This window comes from Lacerta agilis, chromosome 6 (genome assembly GCF_009819535.1).
Source record: "Lacerta agilis isolate rLacAgi1 chromosome 6, rLacAgi1.pri, whole genome shotgun sequence".
Classification (NCBI taxonomy): domain Eukaryota; kingdom Metazoa; phylum Chordata; class Lepidosauria; order Squamata; family Lacertidae; genus Lacerta; species Lacerta agilis.
Window position 1 is genome coordinate 6125320 of NC_046317.1, and position 24041 is coordinate 6149360.

Sequence of the window (24041 nt, forward strand, 5' to 3'; positions counted from 1 at the left end):
AGCTTTCTGGATAATGTTTTTGCAATCTTCATTTTGTGCCACATTTATCAGAGGATGATGTGGTCTGTCTCCAGGGGGCACCATTTATGCTACCATTAAACAGCAACTATTTATTTATTTATACATACATACATACATACATACATTACACCATAGGGAGGCACTATTCAATTTTTTTCTACCACCAGGGTTTGGCTACTTTTGTGTTCACTATTTGTACTTCTTAAAGCCCTGTTCTCATGGTTGATAATATTTCAGAAGAACTATTTGTTTCTTCAGTCTCTTGTAACTTGGGGCAGTGGGGAAATGTATGGCTTGGTGGAGATGTGTGCATTCCATCTCAACAACTTCTTTCCGGAGGATTACATTGTGATGTTCTCTGCAATAGAGTCTGTTGCAGTTCCTGACACAGTTTGTTGATGAGATAGAAACCCTGAATTCTATAATTGTTTTCAAAGCATCCAGATATGGTGGTGAATTGCTGTATTGCTAGCAATCCAGTTATATTAAATTGTAAGCCTAGACTTACAATTATCTGTTACTTCAAATAATCTAGAATTTATTTGTAACATTCTTAAATTCTGTGCTGCTCGCTCTTGGTTCTGTTGAAAGATCAGCCTGGATGGGAACTCCCCCCCCCTTATTTTTTAGGGCAGGTTGTGCAGAATTATGTGAAGTGACATTTATTAACTTCTGTTGCCTCCTCTTACTTTTTCATGTATTCTTGTACTGAATTAGCAACCATGATACTAATTGAAATATTGTTATTAAATAATGTACCTTAAGCGAAACTTGTTAAGGGTGGGTCAGGTACCTTGTCTCCTACATTTCGTGGCACTTGTAACCAATTTCTCACTGTTTTGTTTGCCAGGTTCTTGACAAAGCGAGAGCAAAAACTGATGAAGCGTCGCCAGCACGCTGAAGAACTGCTGCAATGGAAACGCCGCTTAGATGCAGAGGAAGAAGAGATACGTCAAATAGAGAAGCAAGCCCTGGCTGCCTGGGACATGGAGCTGCTTAAAGCAAAAGTAAACAGAAAGGGGGCAGGAGACCAGAAAACTGATGCAAAAGGTACAAAAAGGAGAGGGTGCTTTTGAGAAAGAACTTGGTTGGGTTCTGATCATGGAGGAAAGACTCATGCAGTTGGCTCAAGTCACAGGAGCAAGATAATCCTTTCCTGCAACATGGGATTGCCCCACAGTGGAGCAGCTCTCACAACTTCCAGTGATAGTCTGATCAAAGGGTTATGCCCATTTCACATGATTATTAGGCTTATTATTATTATTATTATTATTATTATTATTATTATAGAAGCCACCACTCAAAGGGAGGAGACCATCAGTTAAGCATTGGTTTAGCTGCTGCGTGACAGTTCTTGGTAGTTGTGGGTTTTTTTCTGGGGGGGGGGAGAATACTTGGTGCACTTGATATAGCCTTCTGCGCGGGTGGCGCTGTGGGTTAAACCACAGAGCCTAGGGCTTGCCGATCAGAAGGTCGGCGGTTCGAATCCCCGCGACAGCGTGAGCTACATAGCTGTCAACCTTTCCCTTTTTTGTGGGAAATTCCCTTCTTACAGCATTGGGAAACAGCAGGGAGGGTTGACAGCTATGGTGAGCTCCCATTGCTTGGTCCCTGCTCCTGCCAACCTAGCAGTTTGAAAGCACGCAGTGCAAGTAGATAAATAGGTACCGCTCCGGCGGGAAGGAAAACGGTGTTTCCGTGCGCTGCTCTGGTTCGCCAGAAGCGGCTCAGTCATGCTGGCGACATGACCCGGAAGCTGTACGTCGGCTCCCTCTACCAATAAAGTGAGATGAGCACCACAACCCCAGAGTCGTCTGCGACTGGACCTAACGGTCAGGGGTCCATTTACCTTTTTACCTTTTCTTGAATGGTTGATCTTGTCTTGAACTTTTCCAGTTCGTTGCATTTGGCGAAGAACTAATGACAGTGCTTTGATCTGGCAGGTTAAAGATGGTAACAATGACTTTCCTTCAACCACCTTTTCCTTTAAAATAAATTGGGGGAAATTAAGAAATTGCACTCTGTGTGAAAAATGAAACATTAAAATTCCAGTATCAGTCTAGGTAAGGGACCCCTGACCATTAGGTCCAGTCGTGTCCGACTCTGGGGTTGCAGCGCTCATCTCGTGTTACTGGCCGAGGGAGCCGGCGTATAGCTTCTGGGTCATGTGTCCAGCATGACAAAGCCGCTTCTGGCGAACCAGAGCACAACACGGAAACGCCGTTTACCTTCCCGCCGGAGTGGTACCTATTTATCTACTTGCACTTTGACGTGCTTTCGAACTGCTAGGTGGGCAGGAGCTGGGACCGAGCAATAGGAGCTCACCCCATCGCAGGGATTCGAACCACCGACCTTCTGATCAGCAAGCCCTAGGCTCTGTGGTTTAACCCACAGTGACATCCTCACCCCCTAGTATCAGTCTAAATGGCCCCAAATATAGTGAAAATTCATGATTAGCAGTATAGCAACTTCGTTTATTCGGTGTTTGAAGTAAGGAGCTATATAACTATACTGTGTGTGTGTGTGTGTGTGTGTGTATACATATACATATACATATATATAGGTTTTACATTTTAGTTTAACATTCAGACACAAAATACAATCATAAAGTGTAGAATTCTCAGACTTACTTCCCTCCATGGAATCCGCAGATAATCACTTTCCACTGTGTATGATATTGTCATCTATTTGTCCATAAATACTCAACTTTATCCAAAGTTCTTTTTCACATTGCAAGTGTTATTGCAATCCTGCTGATATTTTTAATTGTTTACAATGTTCTCTCAAATAAGTTACAAATTTTCCCCAGTCTTTATTGAAGTTTCTTTCATCCTGGTTTCCGATTTCCCCCAGTCGTTTTAGCCATTTCGGCATAGTCCCATCAATTTTGTTATCGATTCCTCTCTTGTTAGAATCTTCTCTTCCTTCCATCTCTGGACTAAGAGTATCCGGGCTGCCGTAACTGTTCCTTAGTTTTACTTCTTTGGCTCCAGGAAAATAATATGCATGAGTGGGATATCTGGAGCCTTTGCTTTTTGTCACTGTGGTTGTTAACATACTTCAGATAACATCATTTTATAGTGATGACCCTAGGGCAGGCGTCGGCAAACTTTTTCAGCAGGGGGCTGGTCCACTGTCGTAGAATCATATAATAGGCATAGCAGAGTTGGAAGGCTATTCATTAGGGTCATCAAATACAGGGGTCAGCAAACTTTTTAGCAGGGGGCCAGTCCACTGTCCCTCAGAGCTTGTGGGGGGCCGGGCTATATTTTGAAAAAAAAATAATGAACGAATTCCTATGCCCCACAAATAACCCAGAGACGCATTTTAAATAAAAGCACACATTCTACTCGTGTAAAAACACCAGGCAGGCCCCACAAATAACCCAGAGATGCATTTTATATAAAAGGACACATTCTACTCATGTAAAAACATGCTGATTCCCAGACCATCCACAGCCGCATTTAGAAAGCGATTTGGTCACATCCGGCCCCCGGGCCTTAGTTTGGGGGGACCCCTGCCCTAGGGCTATCAAAAGCAACAATAAAATATTTCCAGTTACCAGGTGGGTAGCCGTGTTGGTCTGCCATAGTCGAAACAAAATAGAAAATTCTTTCAAGTAGCACCTTAGAGACCAACTGTGTTTGTTCTTGGTATGAGCTTTTGTGTGCATGCACACTTCTTCAGATACACTTCTTCAGATACTTCTGTTTCAGTGTATCTGAAGAAGTGTGCATGCACACGAAAGCTCATACCAAGAACAAACACAGTTGGTCTCTAAGGTGCTACTTAAAAGAATTTTCTATTTTGTTTCGAATAAAATATTTGTAACATTGAACTGAATCATGGTCAGATACATCTTGTTGGACTGCAGTACCTCAAGCATCACCCCTCCCCATATGAACCAACCCAGACCCTGCAATCATTATCTGAAGTGCTTCTTTGTGTTCCTCCTCCACAAAAGTTTCGGAGGGCGGCAACATGAGAACAGGGTATTTCTGTGGTGGCTCTTCGCTTGTGGAATGCTCTCCCCAGGGAGGCTCACCTGGTGCCTTTATAACACAACAGGCAAAAACATTCCTTTCCTCCTAGGACTCCTAGGCTAATTTAATAATCTATGGCCATTTAAACTGGGGGGGTGGGTATTGTTTTGGTTTGTTACTATGGTATGCATTTTGTGCTTTTATATTATAAAAAGCCCCATAAACCTCAGATGAAGGGTGGTGTAGAGATGATGATGGTGATGATAAATTACTAATTACAATTGCTTGTTGTTCAATTGTCCCTGTGATCTTTGTGTGAGGATTCATCAATTTTGTGTGTGTCCCTCACCTCAATAAAGGGGAATTAAATATGTAGTCAGAACTTTTGTACAGTGGTGCCTCGCAAGACGAAATTAATTCGTTCTGCGAGTGCTGTCGCATAGCGAAAATTTCGTCTTGCGAAGCATGGTCAGAGGAAGCGCGGCTTTGCGGGGGGGGAAACAAAAAAACGCAAAATGTTTTCGTTTTGCGAGTCACGGCCATAGGGAAATTCGTCTTGCGAGTCACCCTTTCGTTAGCGAATGCCTTTCGTCTAGTGAGGCATTCGTCTTGCGAGGTACCACTGTATCATCTCTGTATGTGAAGGTGGCGGTAGTTATTGCTCTACTGACTCTACTCCACTGTCTTTTCCCAGAAACAGCCAGCGAAGATGACTCTTCAGTGCCACCAGGTTCTCACCAGAATATTGAAAGTTCTGTCCCTGAAGAACTGGGCAGTGTCACTGTTGAGAATTGCCCATCGAAGATCTCTGAGGACCAAGAGCAGTTGGAAAGCCTGGATCACGAACCTACTGAAGAAATGGTTTATAAACACGTTAGTTGACTTGTCTATCACTGTACTAAAACCATGTTGCCCCGCGACTAAATATTGCATATAGTTTATTTTCTTCTTGGAACTTGTAGTATATCTAATTAAAGGGCTGGTTAAAGGGCTGCAGATGGATTTCTCCTAAAAGTTCACAGATGCCTAGCAGTTTGCTGTAACTAAAGAACTGTGACCAGAGAATCCTTTCCATACTTGTAATTAGTCTATTGAAAATGATTATCATGATGCATGTTTCCTACCCACCTCCCATGTGAATTTTACAAGCAGATTACTTTCTTCCCTCTTTGAATAGTCTCCATCCAAAAGTAGCACATCCCTGTCAAAGCAAGAATCGAGCAAAGGAACCCACAGAACTGCGGGGCAGCAACATTTATCTACAAAATCCCAAGATGTCTCTTGGTCCGATGAATCGTTTTCCATGACTCAGTCAGGTATGTATTAGAGCTTCAGGATTACTATCTTGTATTTCAAGTGCATGTCACACTCAACATTTAGAAGCAGAAACCAAAAACAAGCACCACGACGGTCAATAAAAATGGTGTATATTTTTTATATTGTATATAATAACAGTAAGACAACGGGCAGTGATCCGGTATTAACACTGTTTCGTGTACGTCTTCTTCAGCATATGACTGCAAAATAAATAGACAAACAAATAAACAAAAACCTTCATGGAAATGTATCCCAGTAATCCATGAGATCAATATATTTACTATAAATATGCATGATACAATACAACATAACAATAATAATGTAACATAATAGCATACCTCAACATATATTGGGTTCAGACTATTTCGCTGCATTCGGGATAGATTGTCTCTAACCCTTAAGCCTTTCTTTTCTAACTTATCTAGGTCCCGTAATATCAATTGATGAAACAAAGCAATAGAAGGGTGAGTGTTGACTGGAATATAACTAGATTTAGGTTTAAATCGGTCCTCCATTCGGTCACTCTTACCAAACATGTCCCTTAATTTAATATTACAAATAAATTTGAACAAATCAACTCTCATGCGGAAAGCATTGTATGATGGTCTGGGGACAAAACCCAGACCTAATTGCAATGTATGAAATTCATCAGTTGATTCAAATGTGGTAGATGCTCCTCCTGCCCATTAGCATTGCAAACTAAAGTGATTTACAATGACAAAACGAACTTTAGATTTACGATTAATCACTTTAGCACGTGCCAAACAAAAGAAGTGATGTATTTGATCAGATGCCCGTGTAATCTGTTATACATTGGATCGACTACACGAGCAGTAGGTACACGTATCAGTGAACGCCGCTCCCGTATTCGGAATGCGGTGGTTGAAGCTCCTCTTGTCGAACACTTTCTATCACAAAACCATACGGACTACTGCAATGCGCTCTATGTGGGGCTACCTTTGAAGGTGACCCAGAAACTGCAGTTAATCCAGAACGCGGCAGCTAGACTGGTGACTGGGAGTGGCCGCCGGGACCACATAACACCGGTCCTGAAAGACCTACATTGGCTCCCGATACGTTTCCGAGCACAATTCAAAGTGTTGGTGCTGACCTTTAAAGCCCTAAACAGCCTCGGTCCTGTATACCTGAAGCAGCGTCTCCACCCCCATCATTCAGGCCGGACACTGAGATCCAGCGCCGAGGGCCTTCTGGCGGTTCCCTCACTGCGAGAAGTAAAACTACAGGGAACCAGGCAGAGGGCCTTATCGGTAGTGGCGCCCGCCCTGTGGAAGGCCCTCCCATCAGGGGTCAGAGAGATAAACAACTACCTGTCATTTAGAAAATACCTGAAGGCAGCCCTGTTTAGGGAAGTTTTTAAACTGTGATATTTTAAATGTATTTTAATATTTGATGGAAGCCGCCCAGAGTGGCTGGGGAGACCCAGCCAGATGGGCGGGGTACAAATAATAAATAATAATTATTATTATTATTATTATTATTATTATTATTATTATTATTATTATTATGACACTGATTTACTCTTCACAGATTTATGGATCAACAGGAGATCCACTAATAATAGATGTGATTTTGTGAAAAGATTAAGACAAAAAGAATCTCAATTCATTTTTAGGTTTAGGACGCTTTATCCGGAAGGTTTGAATTCGGACCTGGATCTATGTTGCTTCATTTAGCTTTGGTTAAGTAGCCATGTTGCTTTAACTGTGCTGATACATGATTGTAATGGAATGCACCTGGTGATAAGAGTAGGTTTATTAGCTCCTGAAATCCTGAGAACTACCAGCAGTGGTTACATATTCTTATGAACACTGCTCCATAGAAAATTCCTTCCAATATATGTTGAGGTATGCTATTATGTTACATTATTATTGTTATGTTGTATATTGTATCATGCATATTTATAGTAGATATATGGATCTCATGGATTACTGGGATACATTTCCATGCAGGTTTTTGTTTATTTGTTTGTCTATTTATTTTGCACTCATATGCTGAAGAAGACGTACACAAAACAGTGTTAATACCGGATCACTGTCCGTTGTCTTACTGTTATTATATACAATATAAAAAATATACACCATTTTTATTGGCCGTCGTGGTGCTTGTCTTTGGTTTCTGCTTGAAGATTGCATCACAGGGGTTCTTTGGATTTTCTAAACACTCAACATTTAGGCATTAATATTTCTTTCTAAAACTGTTATATAATAATGCTGGAAAAAGTACATATTGATTGTTTCCATTTAGGAATCTTGTTCACTATAGTAAGTGTCAATGTCTTTCTTCTCCACGCTCCCCACCTCCCTTTTGGGCTTTTTGGACTGAATCTTTAAAAAATAGGTGTGAAGGTACGTAAGCTTGGAAAAGCTAGGAATTCTACCCAAATTCCATTGATGAAATCAACATGACAGTCATACCTCTGGTTACGTTCGCTGTGGGTTGCATTCGTCACGGGATACAAACGTGCCGAACCCGGAAGTACCGGAATGGGTTACTTCCGGGTTCGGCGCTTTGCGCATGTGCAGAAGTGCCAAATCGCGCCTCGCACATGCGCAGATGCAGCGCCTCATGTTGCGAACGGGGCTCCAGAATGGATCCCATTTGCAACCAGATGTACCACTGTACCTTGGTGCCTAACTGCACTTAGATTCATTGATAGATGAACAGGTTTGTGAAGATTGCTACATTAAATATTAGCTTACTCATGCATCACCATCAAACTAGGTGGAACTTTATAGCATAAGCAAACAAGAGAAGGCCCTGACTCAAAAATCATATGATCAATCAATTAGTAAAGCAGTAAAAAAAAGTAGTACTACGCATTAGTCTCTGAAAGTATGAAAACTTTCCTTATCAGAAACTGCATCTGATCAAAGCGATATTGAAAGCCGGATTCAGGCTCTGAAGGAAAAGTTACGGAAGAGAAAGTCTGTTGTTTACCAGCTGAAAAAGGAGCGGAAGAAGAGATACAAGGAGAGACTGAAAGCACAAGAGGCTAGTTTGATCAAGCAGTTAGAGGTAAGGATAACTTGAAAGAGGTGTTTAAATAGTCGTGGAATCTATAAGAGAAATTATTTTCTCCTCCAACTTGGTAGTAACGGTGCCACTGTTTCCATGTTTCCTTTTAAAATGCACAATTTTAAAATAGTAATCACAGCTTAAAGGTTGCAGTTTTTAAAGATTCTATAGTCTTAGTGGTGCTGACAAATAGGGAAGAATAATGTTCTTCCTGGGTACAGTTTAGTTAATTATACAAAAGCTATTTGCAAAAAAACAAATTATTTTCAGTTATATAGCATGCTATGTTGGCATATATTCAGTAAGACTGTCAAGGTAAACTTAATTAAGATGGATCAAAGAGGATTTTCACAAGCATCTCATCCTCTGTTTATATTTGTTCGCTGATTTTCAAAGTAAGAATTAAAGTTCTCAGACTTTTCTCGCCTCTTCTCAGACTTATGATGAATTCATCAAGAAGACGGAAGCAGAACTGAGTGGGGATCTGGAGGTAACGTCTACTGCTAAACCTCAAATTAAAACCCCATCTTCAGCAACTGAGAAACCAAAGATCAAGTCATCTCCGCTTAATAGGTAATACAATTGTCTTTCCAAGTGTATGCCATTGTATAACTCAAAAAAAGTTTCTATCTCTTCCAGATACCAAAATTAAATTTGTTTGTTGTATCACACTGAGTTGGAGATTAAAACTTATAGGGAGATCTGTTTATTTTTCTATTTTTCTATTTTTTTTTATTAATTTTATCATAACACAAACAAAACACAACACAAAAACTACAAACAATAAAAACACCCTACCCTACTACCCCATCAAAATACTTATCTAAACCTAACTATTCCACTATATATCATTGTAAGTTGACTTCCTCACGTCCTCTCCGACTGCTTTCTTTGTAATTCATCTTTAGTAATTTCCTTACCTTTTTCTAATCTTGTATTAAAATACTATTCAACTTATCTTAATTTTAATAACCTTCAATATTACTTCCTATATTACTAAACCTTATCTATCTTCTACCTCTGTAGCCTTTCCTTTTTTCCTTTTTTTTAACAAGAATTTATTGGTTTTCCACATCAAAACAAATACAAATACAATAGAAAAAAAACAACAACAAATACAACAAGAAAAACAGAAATAAAAGAAAATACATACCTACACTGGAACACCAACACTCCATACATTTAATTAAAATCTTATTTCAAATCTAATTAAGGGGACTTCCCCCGTTCTCTCCTCTGCTTCCAATTCTAATTTACTTTAATAACTTTCTACCTATTTCAACAATTCATTCACCTAAATTCATAATCTTCATCTCTGAAATTTAAGTCAATTAACATCAAAGTATCAAAATATAACTTCTTAATACAAATCTTAACTTCTTATAGCCTTATCTATCTCTTATTCCACTAAAACTGCTGCTGGTATTTCTAATTCAAACCTTATATAATATTAAACTATCCTTCTTTAAAAACAGTCCAAATATCTCTTCTCTAATCCAAATCAAAAATTTTAACACTCTGACTTCGGGGTACCATGATAAGCCATCCTGATTACACATCTAAAATTTTTCACCCTACCCCTCTTCTTACCATTTTTCCTCCCCACCTCGGAATCACCCACCAGACTTCCCTCCACCTCTTTCCAAAACCATTGTCCAGAATGTCCTCTTTTCCTTTGTATCCAAAGGCCAGAGCCTTGTCCAAAAGCATCCTTGCAGAGCTCTTCAGGAAATATAATGCGTCACCATCCGGCATCTCCATTTCAAACTTCCAGTCAACTTCTAATTGTAATTCCCAAGATTGTTGTTCCTTCATTTCTGGGCTCCCACCCCAGAAATCGGATATAATATGTCTAAATTCAACCCTGGGCCTCTCACACCAACAGGGTTTTTCTTCTTCTTGGAGTTGCATAGTCACTGTGTCTTGATCTTCAGATATTTCCTCAAGTTCCCTAGCAAGGTTCTCCTCCAATTCAGCAAAATTCTCAGAAACCTTTCCAATTCCAAAAAACTTTTCGTCAACATTCTGGTTCAGCAGTTCTAATTTCTGGTTTAAAAGTTCTAGTTTCAAAAGAATTATCCTTTGTCCTTGGGTCATTCGCGGATCTAAAGTCATTTTAAAAGCGAAACCAAAAATGGCAGAAGTAGGCAGGAAATAACAAAGTTCAGTACTTTTCCATCTTTAAGCCACAAGTTTCAGCTGCCATTTCCCCCTAATCAGGGTGCAAAAATTATATTCCACCAACTTTAAGAAGAAATACTTCAAAAGTCTCAATCCTCCCCTAACAGGGGTTTAGCAGATCATACTTGTCAAAGAAACTTCAATAGACACATTGTATCAGCCAAGTGCAGCCGCAGCCAGATACATTGTTATTTTCTTCCAATTCGGCAGGGAGAGGAACGGGCTTCCTTTTGACATTCCTCCCCAAAAGCCAATTTAAAAATTTTTTTAGTCCAATTAAACTCCGTACTTACAGCTTACGGGGTTCTTCTTTTTGCTTCAATTTAGGTAAGAACGATACGCTCATCGCCGGCGGCAGCCGCCACTTCGCTTCCCCGGCTGGGGCATAGCCTCCACAGCCCCGCGCCGTTGCCCTTTCACTCCTGTGCCCCTTTTACAAGGGGAACCGGAGAAAGGGTCGACGCAATGGGGCCAGCTGGAGAGCCCACGCCGCGGGATGCTCAACCCGCGGTTTAACGGAGCCCGCTGTGCGGTAGCGGAGCTCCTAACCCCTGGGGAAGCCAGGGTCGTCTCGCTGCCGAGACAACCCTCGACCGTCGGCAATGACGCCCTCGCCGGAAGTCGTAGCCTAACTATTTCCACCTGTCTGCTTTAAATAATAATTTTAGCATATTTCTTCAAATATACTTTAAATTTAGTCAAGTCTTTCTTCACTGCATCGTCCCTCTGGTCTCGGAGTTTCCCGGTCAGTTCAGCGAGCTCCATATAGTCTGTCATTTTCATCTGCCATTCTTCAATCGTTGGTATTTCTTCTGTCTTCCAATTCTTTGCGAGTAGAATTCTTGCTGCTGTTGTGGCGTACATAAAGACCGTTCTATCTTCTCTGGGAATCTCATGGTTTACAGTACCCAGTGAAAAGGCTTCTGGTTTTTTACCGGAGATCTGTTTTTTTTTTTTCAATGCCCTGGCCTAGATAGCCAGGTTTTTGTTTTCTTTTACCTTTTGTCTTTACTGTATCACACTTTCACATACTTATAATGGCTGTTGCTTTCCCATTGATTTTTTTAAAGGTCAGAACCAACAAAAAGTTGGAAATCAATAACTGACTCTGAACGTCCCAGAGGGTCCTTGGAGTCCATTGCGGAGCATGTTGGTACGTAGCTTGAAAAACAAATGCTTGCTGATGTTGTCTCTGCCGAAACCTTCCTGGATATTTACACTTTGCAAACTGTGTGAGGAGTGTTGTGGGTAAACTATATCCAAGATCAATTATTCTTCCTTCTTTGGGGGCTATAGGTTTTTGAAAGTAATGTCAATTCAATCAACACTTCCCCCAGTAATTAATTGTAACAGTTCCTTGGCTACAGTCTTAGAACGAGGAGTTATAATTTCAGAAACTGTTTCATGCCGAAAGTATGAATTTCAGAAAAAAAAGTTTATATTGGTATCAAAGTACTGCACATATTTCCTAGTATTTTTCTCCCCTTCTCTGTGTGCGCAGTTACTCTGTGTCTTTTCATTTTTCTGTACTTCTTTAAAGTTGAAATGGTGCTGCATTAGAAAGGGTGCACAATACTAAAATAACAAAACTTTTCTACGCACAAAGTAGTAGTAGTAAAATTTATTACGGCCATTGGCCCATATCAAGAACAAATCAGACAAGCGAACGAAACATAGAATTTAAAACAACTCGACATAAGACAATTAAAAAAAAAACAACACGAGGCAGCAGCTGCTGCAATTTAAACAATATCAAATCTAGCAACCCATCAAGAACAACATTTTACCTCAATTTAGTTAATACATATACAGCATAGGGATTCAGCTAAAACTTAATTTAAGAGTTGATTAATAACTTAATTTCCTCTTAATGATACTTAGTATTAGTTAAAGTATCGAAACTATGCAGTGACCCATTTCTCTTTTTCTGGGATAGGACATTTATCAAAAAATCTAGCGACTGTAAGAGATCTACTCGGTTCCTCATCATTCAATAAATGAATTAATTTAGCCTCCTGGGTTCCGTCAGCCTGTCCTATCAGAAGGGGGGACAGAAATCTACACACAAAAGATTTTTAAAAACCTCAATTGCTTCAACCCTTTCTCTTCCTTTTTAAAAATGCCAAATTTGATATTGAAATCAAATAGATACCAGATAAAAAAAACATTTAAATTTGGTTTAAATTTGTCCCAGAGGACTCTCCCCAGGCCGCGTCCCCTGTCACCAGGCCATGTTCCTCACTGTCCTTGTTCTGTGTGCCCCTTGAGTGCTTCTGCTTGGCTGGAATGTGTCCTTGAACTGTGGTCAAGGCCCCTTGCTTGCTTGCCTGGATGGAGTTGGTGGAGATATAGACGTCTCCATGTGTGCCTATATGTATGTAACTATTGGATGTTTGCGTGGCTGGAATGTAGCTGGCTTTATGAAGGCTAGGATCGCTGGGATTCTCCACTCACTTTTGCTTTTTGCCCCATCCACACGTTGCTCCAGAAGGTTGCTCATAAGGGAATACAGCCTTTGAAAAAGATTCCTCGCCCCCGGTTTAAAATATTCTATTCCTTCCTGTGAATGGAACGGGGTTTTCCTTCCTTGCTCCTTCACTCTGGAATTCTCGCTGCTCTTGCCCCAGCGTTGGGAACCCCCCGGAACAATGTGGGACGTGGTATGAGGGACTGCATCTGTGAAAAGTTTTACATATATATTTCTTTAGTTGGTTATAGTGCTGTTCTTAACTGATAGGATGTTAAGCCCCTCTGGGTTATTTTGTAAGGAAGCTGGGATGTACATTTTTAAAATAAATGAAAAACTACTTGACTGCACAGTTGTTTAGCCTGGCTATCAAGGATTACACTTTTTCATTACAACACAAGCATTATTGACTTAACTGCTTTAATAAGGTTAAATTGCAAATTTCATGGAAAATGATGTAAGTCTTTCATGTCTTTATTCCCCACCCCACCCCCCAGATGCTGCTTCTCATGAGATATCTGTGTCTGCGCAAACCAAAAAATTCACTGAAGCAGAAATTCAGACCGAGGAGCACTCCCGAACACTATCCTCATTTGTACAGTCCACAAGAAAATCTAGAGCAGAACCTGGTGGTTCATTGGACAGTTTGGCCTCATCATCTCTCTTCAAAGACTTAGGAGACTTAAACAAAACATCCCATGTGTCACAGGATAGGTTTGAAGATGCAGAGAGTTATGATTCTATTGTTTCCACTAATAGATCTGTGGTACAAGAGGAAATTGAATCTGTAAAATCAGAAGAATCAGAGGCAGACGTTTCTCAGAAGGTTTCTGAAAGACGTGATGCTTATAAAATTGACAAAGAGCTGAAGAGTTCACCTCCAGCTTCCCTAAAGACAGGTGTATGTCCTGAGGCTGAGCTGTTGGGAAAGAATCAGATTGAGTTGGCTTTTGTATGTGTTGAGAGAAAAACTGAGATACCAAAGGAAACTAACAAGGATGATGAAAGTGCCTTAACAATCAAATCCTCTCCTACGTTGAACAAGGAACTGCTGAAAGGAGATGCCTTGGTTTCAGAAAAGATTTCCATTTGTAAAGAGCCAACATATTCAAATGATTTTGAAGCGTCTTCCTCAAGAACAGAGATGTCAAAAGATGAGACACCTCTTACTGAATATTATAAGGATGATTTTGACACATTTACATTGTCCCTTGAAAAAGACTCTCGGTCACAGGAGGAGAAATCTTGCTATACAAAAACTCCTAGGAGTAGTATAGGAAGCGATGATGAAGTAAGTGAATGTCTCAGTGACAAGTCTTCGTCTGTGGCTGGCAGTGTTCATTCAGAGAGATTATTAGAACTGAAGTCACCCACAGAATTTATGAAAAGTAGGGAACGCAGTGATGTGGAAGAGGAACCTACTCAGGTTGATTCATCGCTTTGGGTTTCCATTTCCAAGGCCGAAGAAGAAAACATTTTGAAAGGTTTCAACATCGGTGACAGAGTTCTTGTGAGTAATGTCCAGCCAGGCACGCTGAGATTCAAGGGCCTGACAGAGTTTGCTAAGGGCTTTTGGGCTGGTGTAGAGTTGGACAAGCCTGAAGGAAATAATAATGGCACTTACAATGGCATTCAATATTTTAACTGTAAGGAAAAACATGGTATTTTTGCTCCTCCACAAAAAATTTCTCGTATTTTGGAAAGTTCCAGTAATTTCGTGGACACAGCTGAAAACTCTCTATGCAAACAAGAGCTAAATCACCACAAAGTGGATCAAAATGAAAAAGAGAATCTTGAAGAGGAGAGCGAAGGAAGAAACTTAAGTAAGAAATGTCCCCAGAATAGTTCTTCAAGAGACGCATCTGCCGTAGAGGACTCACCTGCAGCTGAAGATTGTATAACGTTTGCCTCTCCGCTCCTGGACTTGCTGACAAAAGAAAGAAGCCAATTAGAAGCACAACTTAGAGTCCCATCCCAAGAGGAGGAGGAACTGATAGAGCAAAAAGAAAAGGTTGGCTTGCTGGCCGATAGCCTCCTGCAGGCTTTTGTGAAGGACACAGTTCATGAACTGCAGCAAATCGGGAAGGTCAAGAATGAAAAAATCCAGTGTAGCAATCAAGACCTCTGTTCTGCCCAAGAGAAAAGATTGGAAGCTAATGACCTGCAGAGCATTTTAATTTCTGAACTGGATGATGGCGAAGAAGTTTCTTCTCCAGATATGTATCCCAGGCCTGTAAGTACAGTCGATCTCTATTGGGGAGTGGGGAAAACTTCTGCAGAGAGCTCTGCAAAACTCTTTCCAAACCTTCTCACTTTTCATTTCAAGCTCTGGTTGTGGAGCAGACTTCGGAAGCATATGTGATTTTGACAAAAGGATGGGGCAACCCAGCTATCAATCATGTGGCATCATAGTGACATAATATGATGGGTGGATTACCTGTCAAAGTATGCCCACAGGTTCCAGCCCCTGGAGGTTCTCCACTTCCAGTCTAGCCATTATGACTGATGAATGGAATGGGGCTTATCTGGGGCTGATGCCTCCTAGATTCCACTGTGTATCAAAATGTGGCATACACTATAGGTGAAAACCACTACTGTTCTGAGTAGCAACCACTTTCTTTTTATTCTACAGGAAAGCCCTGTGTGTTGTGCCAGTGGGCAGGAAGAGCTTGCCAAGAGGCTGGCAGAACTGGAGCTTAGCCGGGAGTTCCTGGATTTATCGGAAGATGAGCAAGATTGGTTTGAAGAAGACTTTGGCTTGAGTTCTCACAAACTCACTCAGAAGGAAGCAGAGGACTTGGCTGTACTGTCTGAAACAGAGCCCCAAAAAGTGCCTTCCAAGCCATGTGAAGAGCCATTGGCCGTTCCGCACACTGCAGAAGAGGTGGAGGACCTGGTGCATGCAGCAGCCGAGGAATTATGGAAGTGCAAAGAGCTGGGGCACGAGATTCAGGCTTTCAGGCTCCCCAGAGACATGAGTGATTCCCCCAGAGACGACAACGTTGAAGCTGTTAGTGAACAGATCTATAGACAGGTACATCAAGAGAGACAGTTGGGATTGTTGCTCTCAGATCCATGTGAAAAATACTTAGGAATCCTTTGGAAAAGAAGGATATGCTCTTTTGGGCTCCAGCTTTATTTATTTATTCATTTATTTAGTTAATACATCTATTCCACCTCTCCTCTAAGAAGTTCCAGGCAGCTTCCATGGTTAATAATAATAATATATTTTTTATTTGTACCCCGCCCATCTGGCTGGGTCTCCCCAGTCACTCTGGGCGGCTTCCATCAAATATTAAAATACCTTCCTTCCCCATTTTTATATTTACAACAACCTGTGATTAAGCTGAATGGTAGGAAGTAGCCGAAGGTCACCCACAGAGCTTATATGACCTAGTGGAGATTTGAATGCAGCTCTTCTGGGCCTTAGTCCAACACAAAGTTAGGGGGTGCATGCAGGGGGTTTGTGTAGGCGTGAACTAGACGGGGACCATTAGAAAGAAATTCTAGAAGTTGTACCTCATCAGGAAGACTCACCTTCCACATTGAGAGACATGCACCAGAATACCTGTGGTCACTATGCAGGTGTAATTATAAACCACAGACTGCATGTTGATAGTCCTGGAGATACACCATCTGAATCTATTTTTATTCTGCATTCTTTACCAAGGCTGTGTTTGACTTAACAAGAGAGATTTTTGAAGAGATCTTTGCAGAAGATCCCAATTTGAACCAACCCATATGGATGAAATCCTGCAGAATTACTACTGGTTATTTCCATCGAGTAAAAGATCCAAATGATCTAGAGGAGATCAAGGTAAGAATGAAGCTGTTAATTTCATTTAGGGACTTGGCACACTTCATCTGTAAGCCAAAAAAAAAAGTTGTATAGAAATAGCTTATCATTTTATCTAGAGTTTTTTTTAAAAAAACCAAGCCATGACTTAGTGTAAGCTTTCCTAAGTGTGATCCTCTCCATTTGCCAGTTTGCACCTATGCCCCATACAATGCTTATTATCTTTTAGTTATAGCAAGAAGACTTAAGCTGTACCCTGAATACATGGCTGCTCTGACCTGTATTCTGGGATGTAAAACTGATGAGCTTTATGGTTCACAAATAAGTTTATAATAGTTACTGCTGCAGTTAGTTATCAAGTTCTTTTATTGTAATTGAACTAGCACAATTCTGAGAGTCCTTCCTGGATAGTATGTTAAATTCACTGCATTTTAGTTTCTGAGGAAGAGGTTTCCTAAAGAATATACTCTTGTCACCTCTTGAGATGACTATTCATAGTGAATAGGATTTTACTATGTGTAAGTACTATATAAACCGGCAAAACATTTTCAGAATTTCAACAAGAATGACCAAGGAAACATGTTATATCTTCTACTGTACATCCCATACCCAACAGTACCGAATTCTTCATTGGATATCTTCCACCTATGAATTGCGTTGGTAGAGAGGATTCTGTGAATAGGATATATTTCTTTCAAATATATTTAGCTCATTCTTATATACTTTACCCTAGTGTTTCATAGCAACGGAGGTGCTACGGCTCTTAAATTTAAAGAAGGATCCAAACCACAAAATGGACTGGCAGAAAATGATGAAATTTGGACGCAAGAAACGTGACAGGGTGGATCATATACTGGTCAGTAGATATTTTTAAAATTAGTTGCTGAAACATTTACTGGATAGCTATCAAAGGGCATCTGCTTATCAACAAAAAATAATTTGCCCTTCTGTTCTTACACTGAAACTCATGGACATGCTCCAACCAAAATTGAGCACATTAAAAACCCATTAGACTATAAGGGCTTAATGGAATCTACTAACTCCAGAGCAGAGCATTTGCTTTGTATTAACTTCATGGAGTAGCAAGAACCCGGTGTTTGCCATTTGGGGCTGCCTTGATGGAGACAAGCACTTTCATTCAATAGCAGCCAAGGAGAAAACACACACACACACACACTGCTATTTCCTGCAGGAATGAGAGGTGGGGAATACACCAGATTCACCAGATGCTTGATGGCAGTGTTCAGAACATCCATCGCTGTGCAGAAGCCAACGAAATCACAGCCACCCTTTCCTGCTCCAAAATAGAAAAGGGTTGGACGTTTGGGGCCTACATGTTTAAAATGATCCAAGTGTCTTAGCCACAAAGCTACCAAGCTACTTTCAGTCTTCCTTTCAAGGAAAGGGGAAGGGAGAGGATTCCCATGCAGCTCTTGGGACAATTCTCAACCATCTCTTAACTTTGATGTTAGAAGGAAGGCACACTATCCAGAGTAAATACTGAAGTCTGGCAGGGAATTTTATTTGAATTGTGACAGTAGAATGGGTGCTGGTGGTGATGGAAGAGTTTGGAATTTTACTTCATCTTAAATGCTGTCATTTCATTGTATTGCACAGTATGGGTGGAGCTTAAAATCCCTGCCAGTTGTCAAGACAGTCATAACAGTGGAGGTTGGGGGTAACACTACAACTGGCCTCAAGCCAGGGGCGTAGCAAGGTAAATTGGTACCCGGGGGCAAAATATCCCCACCCCCCCGCATGGGAAGGTCAGGTGGTACCTGGTGCGGAAAATTTCTTGTCAACCCCCCCATTGATCCCCCCCCCCCGCAAAAATGGTTTTACGTTATTTCATATTTTCTTACAAAGGAATAATAACAAGTAATAATAAAAAAACTTTTATTTATATCCCACCCTCCCCGGCCGAAGTCGGGCTCAGGGTGGCTAACATCAGATACATAACATTGGTATAAATCAAACAATAATTAAATTACCTCCTAAAAACATCTCAAAATCAAATTAAAGTCTAATTAGATGGCTTTCCACAGGGTTAGGGTTGGGAACAGTAAGTGTTCTCTGCACTGAAATTTCAGCCTTCATAACATAGGAAAACAGCCAAGTGAACAGCTATTTTGGTGGAGGAGGATCAAGATATTAACCGATATGCATGAAATTTCATATATAGCTATATAATGCCAGTATAGTAAGATAAGACCTTCGGAGCAGGCATTTTCAAAAAAAAATATTAAAAAAAATTCAAAAAAAATTCCTTGGTAATTTGTCACCCCCTCCATTATGGAACCCAGGGCATCCCGCCCCCCCCCCTTGCTACGCCCCTGCCTGAAGCCCTAGTGTGGAGTGAGTGTAGTCACTGGCAAGCACAGGTTACTGCAATATTTTCAAGTTTGCTTTTAAGCTGTTATATAAATGATGACTGTATTATGTTGTTCATAATAAAAACACTTGTGTTGATTTCCTGAAGCCTGTTCTAAGGTGGGAGGAAGCAAAGGTGGCTGCAGGCTTTTACAAGAACGTGCTTATTCTAAATAGGTATACAGATTTGTATTTTAATAGTAGGAACTTTCTCTCCCTCTGCCCCCTCTAAATTCTAAGGCACAGGAGTTGCACGAGGAAGAAGCTCAATGGGTGAACTATGATGAAGATGAGCTGCAGGTCAAGATGCAACTGGCAGATGGAATTTTTGATGCCTTAATTAAAGACACTGTTGATGTCCTTCACCAGATTAATGAAAAACAAGAGAAGTTGCTGCCTGTCTGACACAGAATCTTTTTTTCGTACAATATGGTTTTACATCTCCCCCTCTATGGAGTTATTAAAATGAAGAACAATGTTTACTATTTAGTTTCCATTGCTGGATCTCGTGCTCTAACCCAGTTAGCACCTCTGTGAGTGGTTTTTGGGGTTCCTTGTTACAGCAACAACACTGCCACAGGAACCCCAAAAACCACTCACAGAGGTGCTAACTGGGTTAGAGCACGAGATCCAGCAGTGGAAACTAAATAGATGTAAAACCATATTGTACTCCAGTGACAGAAGCTATATTTTACTTGAATGTGCTGAGCTGAGCTGCAGAACCAGTTTGACAGGGTTATTTACACAGACATATACACACATGCTTCGTATCTGCAGGGAAACAGGGAAGGCTTTTTGGGAAGGCCCTTCTTCCCTGTGTTCTGCAGATACGAAGCATGTGTGTACGTGTCTGTGTAAATAACCCTGTCAAACTGGTTCCCAGGCTAATTTCTGCTACCAATCACACCTGCAGCTCAGCTCAGTAGATTATAATTACAACCTTAACACCCTGTAAACTGTAAGATATCCAGGGTAGTCCCTGTGTATACCAGTGTAAATATCTTTGTTAATTTGAGATGTACTTTAAGAGAATAAAAACTGTAAATAAACTGATTTATAAATTATCAAAAAAAAAATCTCTTTTTGAAACGTGATCCTAATTCTCTCTCTGTATATGTGTATCTTACTCTACTCTGTGTAAAAAAAAATTGCAAACACACACACACACATGTCTGGGTAGCTTTGCTGAAACAAGATCATTTTTAGCATGCATTTAGAACAGCCTGCCAAATACGAAGAGAAGAGTTTCAGAGCACAGGTGCTGCCACAGTGAAACGCTGGACTCTTCACAGATGCACCTCGCATGATATTTGGAAGAGTACACGTTCTGTAGGTCGAAGCACTTGAGTAGGTGCATTGAGGGCCAGTGATCTAAGCATACTAAGACCTTGAATATGACTTGGTAGCAAATCAGCAACCAGTTCAGGTCTTTAAACAGGTGTAAATATGGTGGTGGACTTTTCGACTGATTCAAGAGGAGACTTCCTGTGTTTTTACATAAATTCCAATACAGGACAAACATAAGTGTTCGATAGTCACTGAGACTTCCCCCCTTGTTTCCAGCTCTTTCCTCAAGGGGAGGCCAAAGAGGTTTGCTGAACTCCGAGCAGAGAGCCCAAATAGAGAGATGAAACACTTCTTATGGGGGAAATATTCAGCAAAGGCTTTGGCTGGTCCCCTTGCAGGATGCGATGCCAAGAAAGATCGAGTGGCCACTGGCTGCAAATATGCATGGAGATGCAACAGCTGCCACCAGTATTTCCACCTGCCTTGGAATGTGTCCTGGGTGGAAACCAGCCACTGATTCCATCTGGGTTGAGTCCATCTGGGTTGGAATTCTGCATTGGTGGGATTGTCGAATCACATCAACAGCGCTATGGCAGTATAGCTTAGACCCTCTTTGAAAACGTAGCACGCAGCAAGCCTCTCCAACAAAACTCACAAGGAATTGACAGATCAACACCCATCCTAATCTGTCTTGACATTTAATTTCTAGAATAAGAGCTGGCAAGAATAGGGGCAAATGTTTCTTAGAAGCAGAAAATGATATTTAGGGGAAATATGGCTCAACTGCTTGGGCCACCTCCCTGCTTCAGAGACTGGCCAGATAGTGAGAAACTCTCCGAGAGCCATCAGGAATCTCTCCTCTCAAGGTGGAACCATTTTAATGGGTTTTTCCACCTTAGCAGCAGTTTAGGGTGGTTAGAAAGGCTAAACCCTGTATTGTTCCTTGTGTCATGAAGCAGTGCTGGAAATTGTTGTTACATTCAGTTGTATGACTCCTTTCTGTTGCTAGCCACACCTCTTCACTTTCAATATACCATATATACTTGAGTATAAGCCTAGTTTTTTAGCACACTTTTTGTGCTTTAAAAGCTGCCCTCGGCTTATACTCAAGTCAACCATTCCTTAAGAAGCGTACAAGAATGGCGGTTCTTTACTCTCCCCAGGCAGCTTGTTCCATTCCTGAACTGCTCACATAAATGCAAACTTTAGACCCCAGAAGGCAGAAAGCCTATCAGTTAAGGAAGTATTAAAACCCCACAGGTGCTCACTTTCCCTGGCTCCTGCTTAAACAGGACAGGATCCCAGCCTTCTCTGTATAACACAAGGGAACATTGCGCTGTGAGTTAAACCACAGAGCCCTAGGGCTTGCTGATCAGAAGAATGGCGGTTCGAAACCCTGCGACGGGGTGAGCTCCACAGCAGCAAAGGAGGAAGAGGAAGGAGCAGCCCAAAGGGCTGCTTTGGGCTGCTCGTTCCTCCTCTACCACAGTGGCAAAGGTGAACCGGCTTATACTTGAGTCAATAAGCTTTCCCACATTTTTGTAGGGAAATTAGGTTCCTCGGCTTATATTTGGGTCGACTTATACTCGAGTATATACGGTATCTCTTGTTCCTTCCGCCCATCTCTTAAAAGGAGCCCTGTCCTCAGGTTTGTCTGACCTCTGCAATAGATTCACATTGGATTCACCTACCCACAGATCACACTCTTTTTGCCCAGTACAAAACGCCAAACCTATGGTCTGCTAGATGTACTGGATACTTGATTCCATTTGAGAGACTTACGGTTGTCATGGAGCCCATGAACCTCATGGCTCTTTTGCATCTCATGTATTGCTTGCCGGCTTATCACTTGGTTGGCCACAGTGAGAATAGGATGCTGGACTAGATGGGCCTTTGGCTATCTACTGTATATCACCAGCATAGGGACCACGAACTTGTCCCCCGCCCCAATACTGCCGAACCCCAAAGTTTTCTGACACAAGCATATGCAACACTCATTTCCCAAAAGAAAGGTGTCGAGTGCATGCAGGAGCCAGGCCCCGTGACCAGCAAGGCTTCGCAGGACTGGGGCCCTCTTTGGCTTGTTCTGGAGAGGCAGGGCGCGGCCGCACAGGTGAGGCGGCTTGGTAACTCCCTGCACCTGGTGGCAAGAGCCGGCAGGGGATATAAGGCCAGCGTTTCCCCTTGGCTCTTCGCCACAGCAACGCATTCCCTGCCTCGCTGCGTGCCTCCTTGCTTCTTGACCGGGTCTTCGTGACTTCGTGCCTCTTGTTTCTCGACCCTCGGACTGTGACTTTGTGCCTCTTGTTTCTTGGCCCTCAGGCTGTGACTTCGTACCTCTGCTTCTCGACCCTTGGACCCCTGCTCTTCGGGCTTTCGTTCCTGCCATCTTGCCCCCGGTCCTGACATTCCTTGCTGGGACTTTGTTCACTAACAGCCCGGACCATGACAAAAGGTGTGATGTCAAGAGCTAGAAGCTCAGCTCTACTCATTTACACACCTATTCGGCAGGAAGAGGAGCTGGCCACTGAAGCTGTGCTTGGCTCTATTGTTCACCCGAGATCTTTTTTAACATGGGGGGCAGGCCCGCTCACCAAAATATTGAGGGGGGCGCAAAGGGTTGGGTCCCCAGGCATTGGTGCCCTGCACATAAACTCCACAGCTGTAAAATCCTTTCACTACGTCTGATGTCTGTAAAGCTTAGGCTCCCTCTTGTTGGCTTGCAACTCCCATCTACTCCTGTCGCCATAACCATTGGTCAGGGATGATTGGAGTTGTAGTCCATTGTCACCTGGAGGGCGGCAGTTCTCCCTGATTCAGATTTTTCCCCTTTTTGCTCTCTTTCAGGGTGTTTGGTTTTTTTTTCTTTTTAGCTTTTTGTTGCTCGTGGAGGCAGGGGCGGCCAGTCATGTTTTGCCCCCTGAGGCAAAATGGAAAGGTGCTACCCTGTGTGCAGCCCTGCGCGGCTTCCGGGTTCTGGCAAAATCTCACGTGAGCCCTTCTAAACCGATTCTGAGGGGCTCTTACAATCTCTCGCCACAACACAGAAGCCACCGCAGCCACTTCTCCTCGCTTTTGCGCCCCTTGGATTCTGCCGCCTGAAGCAGCTCCCTCAGTCTGCTTCATGAATGGGCCGGCCCTGTACTTTTGAAAGAAATCAAGTAATTGGCTCAGCAGGGCTCCAAAGTACAGCATATGCTAGAGCTCCTGTGTGAGCAAATTTTTCCCTTCAGCGGCAAGGCGATGCCTGCACAGAGCTTTCACCAGCACAGAAGCAAATGAGGAAACCTTTCTTGACTTTCGGGAACTCCCAAGTGTGCAAAAAGCTGCTGTGTCAGGAGCAGAGTTAGGGCAGAGCAATTGGGTGGCACTCCTCTAATCTGCATGGTTACTCATCCCCTGTCTCTTGGAATACCAGTTCCATTTCTCTCTGCCAATGGCTCCCTCCTAAACCAGTATCCTTCACAGGGCCGTCTTAGAGGGATCGGCCGCCGTGGTGCGGCAATCCCTCGCCGCCCCCGGCGTGCCGCCTCTCCGCCCGCCTCCCTCCCGCGCTGGCCGCCCCTCGGGAGGGGGGTGGGCG

General features: G+C 42.1%; 1 protein-coding gene across 1 annotated transcript in view; it reads left to right on the forward strand.

Moving 5' to 3' along the window:
• Positions 1-19614, forward strand: part of CEP350 (centrosomal protein 350) — a 66531-nt gene extending 46917 nt beyond the window's left edge. Inside the window, exons 29-39 of the mRNA XM_033151309.1 lie at positions 872-1071; positions 4699-4877; positions 5182-5320; positions 8197-8357; positions 8794-8930; positions 11609-11691; positions 13503-15238; positions 15638-16039; positions 16676-16822; positions 17535-17657; positions 19412-19614. Coding sequence (XP_033007200.1) covers positions 872-1071; positions 4699-4877; positions 5182-5320; positions 8197-8357; positions 8794-8930; positions 11609-11691; positions 13503-15238; positions 15638-16039; positions 16676-16822; positions 17535-17657; positions 19412-19576 — 3472 coding nt within the window. The 3' untranslated portion in view covers positions 19577-19614. The remainder of the gene's footprint in view (positions 1-871; positions 1072-4698; positions 4878-5181; positions 5321-8196; positions 8358-8793; positions 8931-11608; positions 11692-13502; positions 15239-15637; positions 16040-16675; positions 16823-17534; positions 17658-19411) is intronic.
• The last annotated feature ends 4427 nt before the right edge of the window (positions 19615-24041 follow it).